We start from the raw sequence: 20,621 nt of genomic DNA on the forward strand, positions 1-20,621 counted from the left end.
CTTCCGCAGCTTAGCAGTGAGGACCGTTCCAAGAATACGTCCCCTGAATAGAATGAATAAAGGAAACTAAAAATTGTGGACCCATGCTGCAAAAAGATTATCCTAGTGGTAGGTAGAAAGGGGTTTGACTGTAATAATAAAGATAAGCAAAAGGTAGAAGCAAATGCGCATACTTTCTGCAACCATCTGTGGATAATAAGGAAAAATTCAAAAATATAGCAACTAATAATACAAGCTGGGAAGTGAAATAGAAATAAGTCTAACACATCAACATTTATTATAATGCTCAAATTTATACACAGTTACATATAAAACTAAGTTAGATATACTGTACACCAGGTGATATGTTTCAAGCGAATTTCATTTTTGGAAAATTTCTTTTCTGCTATAATGACAGCAAGGAAAGTAAATCAGCACTTTTCCCTTGCATTTATTGAGTTTTCGTATATCTAAGTTTTATATATATATACTTTTGTTTTATACATTTTAATACAAAAACAAAAAAGAAAGGAATAAATGCTCAGGTTATATACATAAATGTATAGTTTTTATGTTGTATTAAATACCCTCTATATGGTATTATACGTTTAAACATATGTATATTAATGTTTTATAGTACATTATTTATACTTCAATGAACGCCTCATATAATTCATTATTTAACGGCCCAAAATTAGTTAAATATTTGAAAAACATGAAGCGTGCAACTTACAAGAATCTCTTAGAACTGATTGCAAGGATTGTCACACAATAAAATAAATATTTCGGTCAATTCTTATTAAAAAGGCTAAAAGATGAAAAATAAGGGCTTTATAGCATAGAAAAGAGGAAGGTCCACCGTTAGTATTTAATTAATATTTTTATAGATACATGTAACTTTTTTGGAGCTGATCGCGAAGGACTTATTCTTCCTTAATTCTTAATGATAAAGAAAATTATATCTCCTGAAAGGTTGGCCGTTATATTTTTTTGATTTTAAGATTAGTAATCTTATCATATATTGTACGGTGAAGAACCTGAATTCTGAAAAGATCACTGCTCGAGAGACCCATGGTATTGGAAATGGACATGAGGGAGAAAAACAGGATTCAACAGGAAAAACCTACAAGATTAATGCTATCAAGTATCCATTCCGGGAAGCTAGAAAGATTTGTGTCCAGAAAATTGCCAACAGCAGAGTCTCTCCAGAATTTTCTGCAACATGGAATATCATAGACATCTGCTCCTTCTGGATTCAGAAGTTCCTCATCATAGTTTTAAATTCCAATGAGCTCGGAGTACAATTTTTTTGGAGTCTTTCTAAGCCAACCAGATGTTATCATTTCTTTGGAAATCACAGAGGCTTGGTAACCATTTCCAACTCGCCAAAAATGTCCGTTACTCCCTCACACATTCACTGAACCACATACCGTTCGACCATTAAGGAAGAAACAAATCATCCAATTTTGTGCCCTTGTGAAGGACTTGCTTGGCAGAGCGTTCAGTTATTCGAAGAATAAAACTGATGCCTTCAAACTGTACCCTGAAGCTTCTCTCCCGACTCGTAATTTTAACCAAATGAAAATGACCGGAGAAGGTGTCTAAAAAAGATGCCTAAATAGCTTAGTTAAAAAAATAAAAAGAAAACACAATAAACTGTGGAGTAGGTTTTCATACAGTTGAAAGAAGTCTCATAACATATCAAAATTGCGATCAGCCCTTCAAAACTTGTTCAGTTATTTTCTAAGTAAACAACAAGAAATGTTAATTGTCTTCATATCTTTCTTTTTATTTACTTTCATAAATGATCCACCACTGCGTATTTACTTTGTAACTTTGTACACTCAATACGGTAGTTTTAATATTTTACACCCATGCAAAAAAAAAAAAAACTGTACACTCGTCCAACTCAAATTCTTGAAATGTGTAAAAATTGGGAATTACAATATTATATGAATTATGAAAGATTCACCGCTTACAACTTCAATAAAACGAAAATTCTTTAATTATTTTTAGTATAATTACATAAATATCTTTTATATGTTTTCAAATAAAACTAAAATAGTAAAAAAAAAATTAAAATATAATCACGGTTCATATTTTACCTTTAAATTTAAGGCAAATAAGATGAAAAAAATACGCAGTAATTTTGTTTTCATACATTTTTTTTATTTACAACGTTTAAAAAAATCACTCAATGATTAATATGTTGTTATAGTTATTAGTATTTTTGTTTATGTTTTTTAAAAATTAATTTGACTATGAACAATCAGGGTGAGATGGTCGTCTATTATATACATTAAGTTATTACAAATCTAGGCACTCTAGAAAAATAAATAAATAATAACGATGAAAAATGGAATTTAAGAAACAAGAAAATAACAAATCAATATTACGGACAATTTATATATGTATATAGCATTGAAAAATTTACATCCGAGAATATTAGTGCAAAATTTAAAGTATTAATTTCTCAGATTTTGTGGAGTGTTAAAGAAGTTTATTTTAATAGGTTAAAAACAATGATATGTCATAATTTTCAATAAATAGGCAATAGGTAAACAAATTTGATATTTAGTTTTTTTTACATATTCAATTTTTGTTTTTAGTTTTGAGTATTTTTTCAGAAAACAAGAAAGAAATTTGTTTACTTCAATTAGGCTAAAGAAACTTGTACAAATAAATTTAAGATGAAAAAAGTTAACTGGATTAGTATAAGCAAAACATTTAAAAAGATTGAAAACATCGTTTTATTATCTTCCCTGGAGAAAGTAAAATTTCTTCTATGGATTACCAATCTTTATTTTGTTTTAACCATTAATATAATTTAGCTAACTTTTTTAAAAGTTAAAACTGAGAACAAAATAAAAAGCAAATGATGTTGAAATTTTCTGGCTAAGCAAATATTATAAAGTAATCTCGTATGAATTTTACTGTGGCCCCAAAGTTATTGTTTTTTCTTTCATAAAACATACGTAGATTTTATTTTTATTTATATAAAATTTTTTAGCAAAGGAAGACAATTTTGGTACCACAAACATGGATACTTAGGAATCTACAATGCAGATTTACAATTTTAAGACAATATCCTGAGACATTATTTAATCTCTTTGCCTTTATTGTTCATTGAAATTCTCTCGGATAAAAAATAAATAAAAAAGAGAGAGATCCATTTAATAAATTTCTCTAAATTTCTTTCTTTTTTCGTTTCATTTAACACCAATATTTTGAGGAAAAGTAAATTTTATGTAGTCATTATTTTTGATGAGACAATAGAAAGAAATTAGATAGCAAACCCTTTCAATTTAAGCAAGAAAAAAATATAAAAATAAATCATGATTTTTACCTTTATCTTTTTATTTTTGGTGAAAAGTAATGCCTCAGTCTTTTTATAAATATTTCGATGAGTTTATCACTCCAAGATGGTGCTGAGGCGGTCTTGTTGGAATCAGAAAGAAGTCCCCTGTATATTGCCGCATTTTATCACATTGCAGCAAAAGACCAAGGATTGCACTGTTATATGTGCATAGACATAGAGAGTAAACGCAGAAGGTCCAGACCGAAGTTAAGATTATTTCGTATAACGTTTCGAGACCTCTTTCAATGTGCATTAATCATTCAAATTCATTCGCAAGAAATAGGAATCCAGAGAGCTAATCGATTTTAACTAAAGGCAATACCTCAAAGTTGCACCTCTTTTTTTTCACTCGAATATATTCCTATCTATTGTGCGAAGTTCTAAAAATTAACAGCAATCTTTCACCATAAAACTAACCAAACATTCGTATTGCTGCATGTTAACAGAAATATTCCATAACAGGACGCACTTCAGTCTAGAAACATATTTATATATGTAAATAGGAGTTACTATACTTTTCCATCAGCATGTCTTGTATGTTGTCACTAACAATGGATATCTAGTGCAGTCACAACTTTAAAAAAAAGAAGTGTTTTACACAAAATAACTGTAATATTAAGGTTTTGGTTGAAATTGTTACACCAGATAAGTTTGTCTATACTATAATTTATTAAAAAATTAGTTACGTTCTTCAAAGGGCTAAGGAAGTTTGTTGAATTTGTAAACAACTGCTATAGAATACTGAAAATAAGAGTGATATCAAAAGGATTGCTAATGAAAGAAGTAAAATAATTGTCATTACAGATAATAACTAATCTTTTTCTTATCTTTTTCTAGTCATATTTTGTCTCATTAGTGAAAGAGTGGTGGGCATGCAACTGCATTTCTTTATCCTATTCCTTTTTTATGCCATTACGATATTAATTCGAATTTGTTTAAGTCTCGCTGTTTATTTAATACAAACTCTTACTGTAACATGATACAAGTATTATTGAAAATTTAATCATTTTTTTTGGAACAACTCAGTCTCTGTACAAAGAAACCTTACATGTGGCTTAAGTGGCTCATATTATTCGTCCGTTATAAATAAAGTAATATATTACCTAATGGTAATGTACAAAATAAAACTTTCAGTTTAGGCTAGGTGCCTGAAGATTTAAAAAGAAATTACTCTACATTTTAAGATATTAAATTGTTAACATACAGGAGTGGCCTTTATTTTTTAATATACTTGTTTTTTGACATAAATGACAATTATCGTTGAGATAGTGATTATTTGCTAAAAATATCTTTAAGGCAGATTAAAGCAATAAGGAGACAAAAACTAGGAAACCTTCGAGGTTGCTTTCAAAGTGCTGTGAGAATATCGAAACTCCTTCGCAAGGTTGAAGAAATAAAGGTGTGGAATGTACCTGTACATTCCACAGGGTTGAACGCAGCTGATTTGAACTCGCCTGTGCCCCGATCTTCATTCACAATGGAACAGTACATTAGTTTTTGGTACTTTTATGGGAGAAATATCTTCTTTTTCTCATATTAGTCTCCTGAATCTGCCTTTTGTCATCAGAAGGGTGCTAAAGGAAGGGCTAGAAAAAGATTTTCTTCTACACCTTTCCTCCTTTTAAGGGCGGGCCGGTAGTGGCAAAATCTAAAAAAGTAGAGTGTTAAGTATTTTTTGAATTTTAGTGAACCTGATAAGTTTTAATTGGCTCTAGTATATTCAACTGACTAGACTAGATCGTGATGGGTAAACGAAAACAGACACGATGAGGATTAATTTATCCCATTTCCTGACTGAAGTTTGATTTTTTTTAAAAACAAATAATAATAAATTGTAAGCCTACCCCCTCCCCAAAAACTTCCAAAAAGTTAATGAGGCTAAAAAGATATTTTTACAATCATACTTATTTAATAAACCTAAATCTTCACTAATGAGTACACAAGTTTTATACACCAGCAGTAAAATTTGTAAACTTCGTAACTGTTTAGAAATTAAAGAATTTAAAACAAAACAATAAATTTTATCTGAAAGACTCATTTACAACAATTACTTAGTAATGTTTTATATAATTCTACAAAACATTGGTGAGAGAATTTTTAAACTGTATTCTTCTATATAGAGAAGTATTAAAATACATTGGCTTATTAAAATAAATCGACATTGACATACTAGGTTGAAATAAAAGTTGTTGAACATTAAAATAATGCTGGACTTTTAAATTCTTGATAATTCTATTTTTTGGTTTGTCTAGGCGTATGTTTTATCTCAAGGCTTTTGTATCCTGTATTTGCTTTGCCTAAATCGTTTATTCAAAATCATGCATCCAAACCTTTTTGCTGTTTTGTAATATGTAAAAAAAAAAAAAAATATGGTTCGCACTTTTTTGAGGCATTACTAGAATGAGGAAGAAATTTGTTTATTGGAAGCAAAGTGAGTGAAGCATTGAAATAAAGCAGCGTTTCAGTTTTAAAGTTTGACAGAAAAATATCAATTTTAAGAAGTTATGATAGAGGTATAATTAATTATCTGCCCCACTGGCTTTTATTGAAAATTATTTATAAAAGGACCTAATAAAATAAAATATTCAAATTTACAAGGTCAGTTTTGATCTTCAGCTGCCAATGAAGAATTATCCGAATGTTGGAAAATTCGTTTGCTACCGTTCAAGATTTATTTATAACTAGAAATTCCTATTTTTATCAGGAATGAAGTAAATATCCAAGAGTTAAGATGAAGATATTGATGGATTGTTAAAACGCTAACAGCATTTCGATGCATATAAACATTTGCTTCAAAATCTCTACATATATCCGATTAAAGAGAAAAAAGAATTATAAAAATAATTAAAAGTCCAAATTTTCTGCACAAGCGGTTGGTCGTCAAAATACACAAAGTTATCATAGAGTTTTACTAAGAGAAAACAGTCACATAATCTTAAGATGGAAATTTGAAGGATTTTTTTTGTATTTAGGTCTATACAGCCGTACTAAACTTCAGAAGCAAGTTGTCAGCCAGTTTTAATTAAACGTAAGAAAGCTTATAGAAAGATAAAACTTTTGCCCACCGAATCACATTTCACTAAGCTGAAATTAACAAAAATAGCACAAGTGCGTTTCGTCTCAGACTGCCTCAAGTTCGATATTATCCAATCTATTTTAGTTTTTCCACTGTCCACGGCTGATGTTCTCACAAAATGTGAGAGTTTTGATTATATTTTAGAAGAAGGAATATTTACTACTTATCATGCACAAAATAACTTTTGTAACAACCTAGTCAATGAATTACAGTAACAAATAAAGCAATGATATATTTTTATAACATTTATTTACTAAATAGGCAATTTTAAATTAACATATGTCACTAATAAAACATTCCAAGAAAGTTTGTATTGTTTAACCGTTTCATCGAAGTAAAGTAATATTAATTTAATATCTATATATTTTTTAATTGTTATTATAGTAATTATCCTTATTAAAGTAAAAAATGCCCAGATTTTTTGCTTAAAAAAGCAATAATTTAGTAGAAAAATATTAGATTTATTGGTGAGTGACTATATTTTCAGGAAACTTACAAGAAATTTGAACCTTTTAAAGCAAACTTATTAATAACCAGTGCTTGAATTGAATCGGAATTAACTTATGGCAAAAGTTACAAAATCTTTTTTGATTCATGGAATTATATGTACGTATGAAGTTAAAAAATTTATGTCAAACTTGTGAATTAGTAATCTGCCTAAAACTTTAAGTAAAGGCCAAAACATTTTGTAGAGGAGAATGATAAATTTATAAATGTGATTATGCGCATGTTTTTAAAAAAATCATGCATTGATTCACAACAAATATGGTAGTCTCTTAAGTTATTTTTTCCCAAGGGTATTTTAAAGAATTACTCACAAGAGATGGAATCGAATAAATGAAAAATTGAAGTTGGAACATAGATTTATCTTAAGTTAATAAGACTTTAATACACGTTACAAAGTACACTCACTTTGTAATGTGATTTACTAACTAAGTCCTGATGTTGAAAACAGAATTCTTGTACATGGATAATAATTATATTTCAATGAAACTATTGACTATACCCTTAAGTTGAAAAATGACATATTTTAGCTTAAAAGTTCTCAATAATTTGACGTGTAACTGTTTGAAGGAGTTTCCCCATCACTAAGCGGCTTCCTTTGGTATTCCTCTACTACTTTTTTCCGCCAATGCTTGGGAATCAGGAAGAAGTTACAACCTTCGAAGATTATGAATATTCCACCTTACTTCATCAAACTATAGCAATCGGATACCCATTAATCCCATAATCTGGGTTTCTTCTTCATTATTTTACTAGCGGTATTCCTAGTTTGATTCACACCAGATAAAAACAAGTGTTTAAGGCAGTAATCTCAGTTTTAAAGTATAAACCATTATATGAGGGTATTTTCATGGTAACCATAACATGACTAAAAAATATTTGTCAATAGATTTGCTGAAAATACCAGTCTGGTCCTGTAGTAATAATTTTCCAATTCAAGCATTGATAACCACACTAATATGTTTCAAATTAAGTTGCTTTACATTGAATAAAAAAAAAGGAAACGAACAAATGAGTAAAAGTAGACAAGTAAGCTGCAGTTTAGGAACGAATAAACCATTATAAGAGGGTATTTTAATAGTAACCACAACATGATTAAAAAGTACAGGTTAATAGATTTTCTGAAAAAGAGAGCCGCCAACTTTTCCTATTATTCTTTAGGGTTTCACATTATTTTAATTTTTAGAAATCAAAATTAGATTTGATAAACTGACCATACTGGCGAATTGGATTTTGTATGTGTACCTGGTAGGGAAAAGTGTAAGGGTTAAGCTATGAGTTAGTGATTTAACAGCTCATTAGTATTGCTCTCTGTTTTCAAAAATGACAGAAACAAACAAGATTGAGCAAATAAACATAAAGGATAAAATTGTAACATGGAAAAAGGCACATTTGAAGACTAGCTATAGAAAGGGATGCAAGTTAAAAAAAAAAAACAAAGAAAAAACTAAAAAAAGGATCGCTTATAATACGTCTTTTATTAATTTATCGTTTTTCTTACCTTCTGTTACGTTTTGGCGAACAAAAAACAGATTTTTAATTAGAATTTTGAATTAATTTAATTGACGGAACTCAAGAATTCAAGAGATGGCGCTCATAAAAATTCAAGTGTTTGATAGTTAAATAATATTAGTTGATAATTATTCTTCTGGGAATTCATTTTAACTTTCTCTTACTGGAAGTAAGAGGTACAAATTATAAATGAATATGGTTTGTTAAGCACACAAATGTCATCAATCAGCGTAATATTATTTGAAACAATATATTACTAAGAATCCACTAATCGGAGGTTGCTATTTTTTATTTTTAATTCTCCCGAAAACGGTTCTAATGATTTTTTTTCAACTTTTATGGATACATAATAATAACAAACCTAAAACTTTTGTTCGAAATATTTTACCATAAAAGCTACATATGTTAGAGGTGAATCTGAGGAGGGATGACTTTAGGCTCATGCCATCAGTACCGGTTTACATATTTTACGGTTTATCATTCCTGTAGGGTATTATGAAAATGCAAATTTATTGCCTCCGACTATTTTTCAAGTCCTCTGTTTCAGAGCACAACCTGTATGGTGAGAATCAGAAACTATATTTCCTGATATACTTTAAAACCTCGTATTTACGCATAATAAGTAATGTACCCAAGTGCTCTTCTTTTTTTGCGAAAATTTTCCCGGATAAATTGATTTTCGGATGCTATTAGAGTACATTGCGTAAAGGCCCGTTAAGAACAATCTTGCATATATAATTTTAAGAGATATTTAAAGAATAATCAGAGTACTTAAGAATAATGAAAATCGGTTAATAGAAAGTGCGAATTGTTAGAATAGATTGTTTGAGATCGGAAAAACAATTTTTCTTTTCTTTTTGTTTTTCTTTTTAAACTTGAGACAAACAGCACAGAATTTTTATTTAATTCATTTTTCTAGAATAATTATTTTTGGGCAGTTGTGAGGAATCAGTGAAGTACGATTTAATTCTGATTAAGCCGTTGAAGGGAATATGGACTACATCCCCACAAAGCAATGTAGTTTTAATAATGAGATCTTAGCGAAGAAACTTGTAACTATAATTCTTACCTCCTATGTACAATTATGTTCAATTTTACTTTTTTTTTGTTTTTAATGAAAACTAATAAATTAGAATTATATTACTATAGCAAGAGAAAGTTTTATGAGTATTTTTCACCAGATTAATCGTGTTTTTTTTTTAAAAATAAAAGGATGTATTCAAGTTTACATACTGAAATATTCTTTTAATTTCACATCCACACAAAATTAAATATAAAGCCATCTCTAATTGAATTTAAAATAATTTGATATTAAGTTTAATGTAGGGTAACTCATTATCCTTTTTCTTTTTGCTTTGTACAAATAGTTGTACAAAAAAGAGAGTATTAAATCAATGTCGCTTGCAAATCACACCAACCAAGAAAGGAATTTCAGTTAATGAAATTTCTTTTTTTTTTAATATAATATTTCTTTGGTTGTTTTGTTAATCCTAAATATTACTATAAGTAAAAAATTGGTATTATTTAAGCTAAAATTTGGAACAAATTAGTTGAAAGTAAACAATTTATTTTGAAAATAAATTGCTCTTTCAAGTTTTTGGAATTAACTCACTCTTTTTAGTTTTGTTTTTATAAAATATAAAAATAATTCTGACCAGATCGTACGAAAAAAAAAAACATTATATCCTTTTAGTATTATAAATGGGACAATTAGGCTGTAATAGTAAATTTGATGGATTCAAAATGGCCAGTTTTTTTAGTTTCTTAGATGTTGTTTAAACATCTTCCCCCCCAACTAATCAATAATACACTTTTTAAAAAATATTAGTAAGGTGCACGTATTTTATTATACAACTTCAAGTACTTAACAAAGCAACTGAAGTGGCTAGTGCCAAACAAATTGGCAGAAATACAAATTAATTTATTAAAACTGAACACCTAATTCACGAGCAGTTTAAGTCTTTTCCTTTACATATATATGCATATAATACACATACATATATTCAGTTCAATGTGAAACAGGATTTCTATTTTTTTTCTCCTTGGTTTAATTAGTTTTTTAAAAAAGTGTATCTAGGGTGGTATATCGCCACAATGAGTTACAGCATCTGACGACCATGCCAGCTTTACACGATAATCGGTATTGAGTATTAGTTCAGATACGCAGCCGGAGAAAGCTCTGCGATATTTGTAGTGAGTTCCAATTTCCATTCCTTCCATGCCACCTATAAAAGAATAAATCATAAATATAAGAAAGATGGTTGAAGGTCTTCTGGGGTTTCCTGCAATAAAGTGTGATAGTTTTGTTTGATATTATTTATTTATTTTTTATTATTTATAAGTAATTATCAAACTTATAATCGGATAGCAGGTTTCCACTGTACGCCACAAAATATTTGTTACGGACATCAGTGATTGATTTAACTAGTAGCAACCTGTCAGTAAACTTCTCTTCAATTTTATCAATGATTTTTCAAAATATAAATCACGTTAACATCTATTGGTTTACTTAAAAATCTTTATTGATTTAGATTTAGATAAAGGACTTACCTATGTACAGGCCTGTATCTGTGTTTAGTTGTTTTAGTTTGCCAGGAGATCTGTTTGATACAGTTTTTCCTTGGTCCACAGTAATAGAGCCTTCTTGTTCGTTCCTATATTTAGACATATCCATGAAATAATTCAATATTTTACCAGATTTTACAAATTAATGGCTGGTTTTAAAAACAACTATGTTTGAGTTAAAACTATTATTCGTAACCAGCACTGTATGTATCTAGGGGCACATTGATATTTTTCCAGACATTTTACTATCGTATCTCTCGCATCCAATTATCATTTTTCTTTAAATGAGTGCGTGGGAATTCTGGGCTTAAAATTAAAGAGGCGCGAAATCGCCTGGTGAGAGGGGGATGTAAAAAACGAAAACATTTTGTGAGCCATATAAATGAGGCATAAAAAAAAAAAAAGGATGCAAAATAAGACGCAGTGTTTGGAACATTGCAAGCCTCCATAATTACCACTGCAGACTAAAAAAAGCACATACATTGGCATCAGCCTGGCCATGGAAAGCCTGTGTAGAATTTTTTTGGAAGAGAAGGAAACACAACGCATGCATTGTGTATGAAGTCTGTATGATGAGCATTCAGTCTTAGAAAAAACTTAAAGCTTTAACCTGCGCTCTAGACTCCTAAGTTTATCTCGTAAACAATTAAAATATGGTGTTCTAATGGTGAGAGTTAAATAATTTAAATGCATTGCACTGCAGTGGTGCAATCTAATCCGCACCAAATGCTAACATACAACAGGTAAAAGTTCATTAATTATGAATACCTAAAACCTGTTCGTTAAATTTAATTGTATAATAAATATTAGAGATAATGTTTTATATGATAACCTAGTAGCTTTAATCTGATGCCAATTGTTGTCGTCTACTCTTGTTTCGTTGAATATAATTAATGATTCACCACTTCCCAAATTATATCTAAGGTGCAGGTAACCATCTTTAAGTCCTACGGCTAGAAAATCGCTTGAAGTTAGCTTCACATCATTACGACCAGTCCACAAGATCATACCTTCTGGTTCGTTTGTTCGCAATCTTAGATTTATGCTTAGTTTATTCCCTAAAATCCTGTAAAAGGAATAAATAAAGTTTTTGCTGGTGGAAGTTACTTTTGATTGCCTAATAAAAGTTTAGCCGTATTTCAACCAGCTTTTTAAGTTGTGACACCACTTTATGGTAGCACTAATTACATAAGTTTATATAAAACATTAGCTTACCTACTAAGTATGTCGGGGTCTGTATAATGTAAATAAGTATTGCCAGAAAAGGATGCAAGGCGACCTGATGTTTGCATATCATTAGTCTCCTCACAATGCTTATCACAAACACATTTATATGCATCATAATGAGGAACGCAATGTGCTACATCGCCACAAGGTTTTGCGACGCAAGGATGTGGACAGTTGTTTACATTTACACCTGCTAACGCTTCAGCTAGAATCTGAAGCGGCCTATTGTTGATTGTTATCTATTAAGAAATTATAGAAAAATTAATTATACACGGTTTTTTTTAAAGAGAAAAGTAATAAAGGTACAGTAATGATATAAGCTTGAACTAAGTCACGCCAACTGATGTTTTTTTAATTAATTTGGCTTTGTATTTATTGAGGTATTATCGTTTTCTAATACGAAATCCAATTTATTTCCTTTAATGAGTTATTAAATAGCCCGTTGTGATTGACTACATAATGACTTACATTGTTGTAAGTGACTAAAATGGTATTGCTAGCAGAATGTTGAATGCAAGTGGAAGTGAATAAGGACTATATTTCAAAGAGTAATGTTTAATCTACTTTAAAAAAAATAAAAATACTATTATAAATTTAGGGAGCATTTGAATTTAACTTTTCAAATCATTCTCATTATAAGTTAACTGCCCTAATGTTCTGCAAACTACTGTGTTATAGAACTATTATGTCAGTGTAGAGTTTTCTTAAAATGGTTCCGAGATTATGATAAAAATCCAGCAACATTTTTTCGACTAAAACATTTCTTTTTTTTCTTGTTAGACCTAACTCTAAACAAAAATAACACTGAGCAAAAAATCGACTAAACCTTTTGAATGCAGCCGACAAAAGACGTTCTGATATTAACTTTAGGTGAAACCATATCCATATTAGGCACGCCTCCTATGTACAAATTTAATGGAAGATACAGCTGGGTAAATGCTCCAGGTGATAGAATTTGCGACGATGGATTTGTATCAACCTGGAGTACGGCCAAGCGTCCTGTACGAGATATTCTCACTTCGTGCCATTCACCCATGCTCAATGGTTCACTGCTTCTAAAAAATTGAAACAAAAACAAATATCTGGTATGAAAATCTTTCGGCAATTTTTAAACTACAAAATTGGAAAAAATAAATTCAACGAAGTAATTCCGTCCATAAGAATTTTGGGGATATATCTTCGTTATATTATTGTATATATAAAAGCAATAAATTCTCTCTGTTATTATTAATAATGTTAACTACAAAATTCAATTATACCTAATAGTAGCGTGACCAGTTCCAAGATCAAAGGCAAATTCCAGATGCCCATCAGAGAAGTAAAGTGCCACGAAATCTCCCATACCATCCGCTCGATGTCCATTATACAATATGATTCCACTTTGATCCTCTGGCTTAAGGACTATCACAAGATCTAACCATGACAATGCTGAAGAACCTAAACCAGGGTATCTCAAATAACTAGATCCGTTGAATGCGGGTACCTATGACAAAATTTTCGATTTGATTTAATAATAATTACAATAATTTCTTGATGTGAATGGAAGAGATTTAATTTGAATTAAAAAGCAGTTTAATTTAATTGAATAAAACTTAAATATTTTGAATCTTCATTTTTTAAACGATGACGTATTGAACAGACTCAAAGTGTTTGATGTGAAATCAAATCTTTTCATCACTACACTTGGAATCAAAGAAAATTTTACTTCCTTCAGAGACTTTTTTACAAAGCTAGTTGTCATCCCAAATCAGGAAAACAGTAATTGTTGACAAAACAGTCCATGTTTAACGATTAGTTTATAGTTTGTTGATCCTGATCAGTTTTGAATATCAGTACCTTTCGAACATTCTACTTTTACTAAATCTTCTAATTTGTATTCTACATCTCTAAAAAAGGTGAGTTTTATCCGAGTCTTCTGTGTTTTGATCTGGATTAGTTGAAATGTATTTCTTTTAACTATTGCCACGAAACGATTAAGCGATTTATTAAGCGATGATGTAGCTGAATGATTTGTAACAATACGTTTATGGATGCAAACAAGATATTCATGAAGTAAGAAGATAATTTCTCAATAAGAGAAAACATTTAAATAATTCAAACAAAACTCTCCTTTGATTTGTGGACCTAACCATATTTTCCATTACTAGTTTATTTTAGAAACTGAAATATATCTTACCTGTAAATCCAGTCTGGTCTCACAGAGATCGCCAGTAAAACCTAGTGGACAGAGGCAAACAGCTGAATCGGCTGATGTGAGGCACTTTCCACCATGTTGGCAAGGAACTTTACTGCAGCGGTCAGCTGCACACTCCTCTTCATTCCATTACAAATAATAATATAAATACTTCCATTACAAAGCAGTTGAAACAAAATAATTTTTAACATACTGTTGTTGACAGTTATTGACTAATTTTACGATGTCCCTAGGCTATCTCACTCTTTAATTTAACGTTTTGAATGCCCTTAAAGTCTTTTAGCGGTTCTTGGTAAGCAGTGTGCCCAATTTTCAGTAATCTAGCTAAATTGCTTGGAATTCAATTTAATAAGACGACACCTATGACATTGAAAAATATCAAGTATTCCACTCTAATCTACGAATGTCAGTACGAATGTATTTGTATTTAGTTAGAAGTTCGTTCACAGTTTAAATTTATCGACATATGTATATTTAATAGTGAGAATGTATTAGGATAAAGTGTACATGTGTAACGGATAAAAGAACTTAAGTCAGTTCAATGTTCAAACTTTATGACTGAATAGCGAAGAAACTAGGCCAAATAAAAGCCTGTTTATGACGGCCCTAGAAGGGCTGTATCAGACAAAGTCAAGTGCTTTGAGGTGAGTAGTCACAATGGTAGACTTAAGCTTGTCGGGCACACATCTATCACCAGACAACCTGTTTCTCCAATGCCTGACAGCGATCCTCCTGGGCCACCAGACAAATGTCACACATCGCGCACGAAAGCCTTGATTTTCTCAGAGTCACAGGAAAGACGCTTCTATCTACCAATTATTACAAAAAGAGGAGCAATGTGGTAGTTGTGACTGTCGTGCTGTAAATATTGTTGGCTAATGGTTAAGAGCTTATACATTCCCTTAAGATTATTGTGCAATTTGTTTGGACTGCTGTGAATAATTAGTTGGATCAAGTCAAGTCAGTTTGAGTTGCTGTTTTATTTAGTGGAAACTATATGGACCCTGAAGAAGCCTTGGACAGCGTGGGATTTTATTCTTACTGTTAGAAAAATAATAATAAGGGAACAGATTAGCTAAGTGGTTAACGAACTGGATTCCCACGTAGAGATCCTGGGTTCGAATCCAGCTGCTGACCCTTAAACAAATGTCTTTGATTCATTAAAAAAGTTTACGAAATTATTTAGGAAAAGTGTACCTATGTCAAAACCTTTCACAGCATCTCCTTTAGGCACCGGAGCAAATTTATATAAGTAGTCATTAATCTGCAAATGCCTTATACATCCTTTAAAACCGTGGTCTGTAGGCAACTTGTCCTGTAAGCCAGACGTGTTTCCTCGGCCACCAATAAAAACAGGTTCCCTGAACGTCATGCGAGAGAATAGACCCTAAACACATATGTTTAAAAATCAAATTATTGTTACACCAGAATAATATTAACTTAGCTATAAATCTAAAGTATATATCCACATTAATAAAATATGTTTATTACCTTCGATCTTCCTTGAACATGTTTGCCTGAATTAAGTTGAATCCATGCATCCCATCTATGTCTATATAATGTAATTCGATTCCATTGATTCAGTATTACTGTCTCAAGAGACCTAACAACACCAACACCTGAACCGCAATCAAATCTGAAAATTTGAATAATAATATAGTCTTACTAATCAAATCATTTATTTATTTTTTAATCATCGTAGAACAATATTTCTTCCCTAATATACTGAGGTTCATCAAATATTTGCACTTCATTTGAAAATAACATGTTAGTGAATGATTTCTTCTTTAAGCTACAGCCACCATATTTATAGCTAACTTTTAACAAATATAGGTGATGTCAAAACGTATATAGGACTGTAATACACATCTGTACATCCAACATGCCGATTGTAGGTGGTAAAAATTAATTTTCCTCAAAATCGTCTGATGTTCACAGCATTTTTTTTTTTCTTATAAGTGCCTAAATAATTTTCCAAAACTGAATTGCCTGTTCAAGCGGTTTTTAAAGTGTTAATTAAATTACATTCAAACTGGAAATGTATACGTGAATAAATTTTCTGAAGAATGTAATAAAGTTCTTTTTATTTATTTTTACTATTTATTGATTGATCTTGAATAAATATATATATATTGCTTGTGTGGTAATGGTAATCAACTACCACAAAACAAGGTAAAAAAAATAATATTAGCCGTTTTGACATTGATTGATTTTGTCATTATTCAGAACTGATAAAAGAAAAAGAAATAAAAAAAATGTATTATTAAAATTAAAGGTATGAAGCGAAAACATGTATAAAAATCTATTTGTAAGCACTTCTAATTTATCATTGGTTATTAAAATTATCTTTCTTTCTAATGTAGCGTGCTAGCTATTGGATCATTATTCAACTTAAATAAATTTAAGAATTGATTGACTGCTTGCTCCTAATTTTTTTTCCCGAGTAAATTAATGATTTTATTCAATTTATTGAAAACGATCTTGGTTTTCTTTTCGACCAACCTTTTATCATTCCTTGTAAAAGTTCATCATTTCATGTAAAATTACGTAGATATCGCACAGTTTTGTTACAACCTTAGCAATTTAGTCTCTTATTTAATGGTAAACTTAAACATTTAGTACTAATTTTAAGCTACGATTGGTGTAGGAGTAAACCAGCTGGAAGTTTTTAAACCAGTTTTTAAGTGATTTCGAAATTATTATTTACCTAAACTCAACGAAACCTTGATGAATTAGTAGCGCCATGAAATCTCCAGCTAGATCGTCTCTCTCTCCTGTTAAAAATAGTATACCATCCCAGACTTCTGGTCTAAATTCTATTTCCAATTGGACATGTTTATAGGCTGCTTTCAAAGCAGGGAACGCTAGCCAACCTCCTCCGGAGAAGCGTGGACTGTGTATTTCCACTTCTAGAACCACAAAGAGTTATTTAAATTAAAAAAAAAAAAAACGTTTTACTCCGTGTAGAAGAATGAATAGAATTTGATACTGTCTTGAAAGTTTGACAACAGATGGCTTTTTAGGTAATTCATTTTGGAAAAGCCCAGTGTTTTTGGCCTAGACCTCTAATCGTACATACCCCAAACTTATTTTGCTACCGACCCCTTTTCGAAAAAATAAAAATAAATAAACATACTCGCCCAGCAAATTTACCTTTTATGAGCATACAAGAAAAACTAAATATAGATACTACATTTAAGTAGGCCACACAAACAATCTGAAAGATATTGTTACGAATAAGATACCTGAGAACATGAGATAACTAAGTTATTTGATAAAATTAAATACAATGAGAAACTATAAAAATAAAGATTAAGGAAAAATAAAATATATTGTCCTTGGCACATAAATTATTAGGAGGATGAACTCGATGCCATGATATTCTGCGAATGTCCGGCTCTATTTTTGCTAACAGTTATCTTAAGTTGCCGCATTCAACTGTTTGCAAACTGCTTCTTTTTTGTTGAAAGAATTGTGTCTGTATTAAATCCACGCTCTACTAAATAAGTTAAAGGAAAATTATTAATAATTTTTGTACTGTAACCGATGAGATATCTGCTTTTGTAACAAGAAGTATTGATTCCCGAATTCAAATTTAAATTTCTCAAATTTTTTTTGTTTTGTAGAATTCTATCAATTTCTCTACTAATTATAGAGATTTTTTTTTTTACAGTCGCAGAGTCTCGTAGCTGGAAATGGATTGAACTCGTCAAATCTCAATCTGTACCTCCAGAAAAATGAAAAATACACAAAATATATCTCAAAATTTAAATTTAATAAAGAAGTCTACTTTTAAACAAAACCTTTCAAGCAATTATTAGTCTCTAGCGTTTCTTTTAGCGCAATTCTTAGTACCATTTGTGCGCAATATATTATTAGCAACTACTGCCTTTTTTATTAAAAAAAAAACAACAACATCATCCCTCACATAAACCTTACAGATGTAACGTTTAGGAAAAAAAATGATAAAAAGAAAAGAATATACAAAGAGACAAAAGACCAGTACATGTTTTGCATGTTTAATGTAAACAGCTCTTCAACTAGAGTTTAATTAAACTTTTAAACAGTTTATTGTCTCATTTTTCTCTCTGATCCCCATAAAACAAAAAAACAAAGAACAAAACTCAAAATTTGTGGAAATAGCGGTGCATCACGATAGAACATAAAGAAAAAAAATTTATTAAATCTACATCTCATCAAAGGTTTCCCTTTTTTACTCTTTCTTTGCAACCGAGTTTATTTATAAATAATGGTAAACTGAAGCCAACAGAAACCATTATGGCAATATATTAGTTTTTCCAGTCATTAAAAGAATAAAATAAAATAAAAAAAAAAAACTTCGTAAGAGAGAAGCAATAAATATAAACAAGATTCAAATTTAAATTAAAAAGCCATGGCTGTAAAAGAAAATCTATATACAGGGTGACCAAAGTTATAAGCTCCACCCACTTTTTTTTTAAACGGCGGGAAATTTCGAAAAAATGAAAAACACGTATTTAATCATTTTTAGTTTAGTTTATTTTCAGTGAATGACCCATTTTTTTAAACCCTACTAAAAACGTATAACGCACACATAAATGTTGGGTACTGCAATTCAGTGAAAGCTATAAAATATATTTGCAAATATGTGAACAAAGGAAGCGATATGGCAGTGTTTGGAGTGGAAAATACAACTGCATCTAACGATGTAGTCACCCAATATCAACTGGGACGCTTCATAAGTAGCAATGAGGCTGTATGGCGTATTACCTGTATATCATTTTCCATTCATGAACGATATTCAACGGTTGTTCATTTAGCAGTACATCTTGAAAATGGACAGCGTGTGTATTTTACATCAGAAAATGTACGTGCAAGAGCAATGTCACCACCGCCAACAACATTAACTGAATTTTTCACATTATGTAGAAATGCTACCTTTGCAAGGACACTACTGTACTCTGAAGTAGGGGTAATTTTATTGTTAATTTTCATTTCGATGTATTGTATACATTTGATCATTAATAAATTATGTTTGAGGTATCAAAACTGCCTTTTTGTTCAAACACAGCAACGTGTAAACGGGTACAGCTAGTGAAAAATAAAATAAAGTGTTACCAGTGTGGCAATGGGGCCCAGAAGTGCCCAATGGACAGTGATCTGTGGTAGTTGGTGGCACGGTCGATCCAACTTCCGCATGCCTTGTCGTGAACACTTCTTCTAATCTTTCCGGCGATTTTTTAGTACTTGTATCTCTGCTCTCTGCTAAGGATGCTGAGAACCAGGCATCTTTCTGGTAAAGGACATCTTCCTCTAAAATGCCACCACTTTCTTCTAGAGGACCGTCAAGTGTTGTATTCAACTCTAATAGAAATACAACAATAAAATATATATATATACATTTAAATAACAAAGATTGACGGCTTTAAATTTACACCATTAAAAAAAATGTATTCATTGTTCTATTCATGGTAGTTTCGAACATCTAGTAAATCTATAATTATCTAATTAATTATATAATTATGTAGTATATACTAATTATCTTCTTTCATTTTATTTTTACAATATTTATGAACTTCCACATACCCAAGAAATAGGTACATACCCGATTAAATATAATATTATTGTAATTAGAATTGGTTTAAAAATGTACATTTATATATTCTTTATTTTATGAAATAAAACTATATCTTTCTAGTCACTACTTTTTTGCAGATTTTATTTTGATAACTCTAATGATTGATATCTTTAATTCTCTTGTAAATGAGGTTATTATGTGTTATTAATCTACAAAACTTTAATTTTAAATAGTTATTGTATTAGACACACCATTTTTATAGTGTTGATTCGACATCAGTACATGAATTTTGTAATCTACCGGTTTAAAGTTAAATAAACACAATAAAGTCAAGCTGTGAATTTATTGGAGAACAACCGATCATGTGATGTATGCAATAATGGACGCGTGCAACACCGTCACATTCGAATCAAATTCTTTGCATTGTTTGCAATCATATTGACCTCCTGCTCTCCTTCACCACCAACAGAGTTATGGGAGAAATATAAATCGCACGTGGCTGGAGATATTTTCTGTCGAATACGCTAGTGAAATTCAAATAATATGAACAAGCAGAAATCTACAACGAATCGTTAAAGATTTGTGCTTAGAAATCGCGAACAAAGTTCTCAATCAATCGGGGGAATGCCATCACCGAATCGATCTGTCG

At 30.5% G+C, this 20,621-nt stretch overlaps 1 protein-coding gene across 2 annotated transcripts in view; it reads right to left on the minus strand.

Moving 5' to 3' along the window:
• Positions 1 to 254: 254 nt before the first annotated feature.
• The window catches only part of SP2353 (EGF like, fibronectin type III and laminin G domains protein pikachurin), a 55,499-nt gene continuing 35,132 nt past the window's right edge, over positions 255 to 20,621 (minus strand). For both annotated transcript variants that reach the window (XM_074143333.1, XM_074143334.1), the window contains exons 3-13: positions 19,513 to 19,758; positions 17,123 to 17,324; positions 15,907 to 16,051; positions 15,613 to 15,802; positions 14,398 to 14,534; positions 13,481 to 13,704; positions 13,048 to 13,276; positions 12,210 to 12,460; positions 11,827 to 12,060; positions 10,980 to 11,083; positions 255 to 10,654 (exon numbers count right to left, since the gene is read on the minus strand). In XM_074143333.1, coding sequence (XP_073999434.1) covers positions 10,503 to 10,654; positions 10,980 to 11,083; positions 11,827 to 12,060; positions 12,210 to 12,460; positions 13,048 to 13,276; positions 13,481 to 13,704; positions 14,398 to 14,534; positions 15,613 to 15,802; positions 15,907 to 16,051; positions 17,123 to 17,324; positions 19,513 to 19,758 — 2,114 coding nt within the window. In that variant the 3' untranslated portion in view covers positions 255 to 10,502. The remainder of the gene's footprint in view (positions 10,655 to 10,979; positions 11,084 to 11,826; positions 12,061 to 12,209; positions 12,461 to 13,047; positions 13,277 to 13,480; positions 13,705 to 14,397; positions 14,535 to 15,612; positions 15,803 to 15,906; positions 16,052 to 17,122; positions 17,325 to 19,512; positions 19,759 to 20,621) is intronic.

This window comes from Rhodnius prolixus, unplaced genomic scaffold, assembly GCF_049639745.1.
Source record: "Rhodnius prolixus isolate KJV_2025 unplaced genomic scaffold, Rpr scaffold_12, whole genome shotgun sequence".
In the NCBI taxonomy this organism is placed as follows: domain Eukaryota; kingdom Metazoa; phylum Arthropoda; class Insecta; order Hemiptera; family Reduviidae; genus Rhodnius; species Rhodnius prolixus.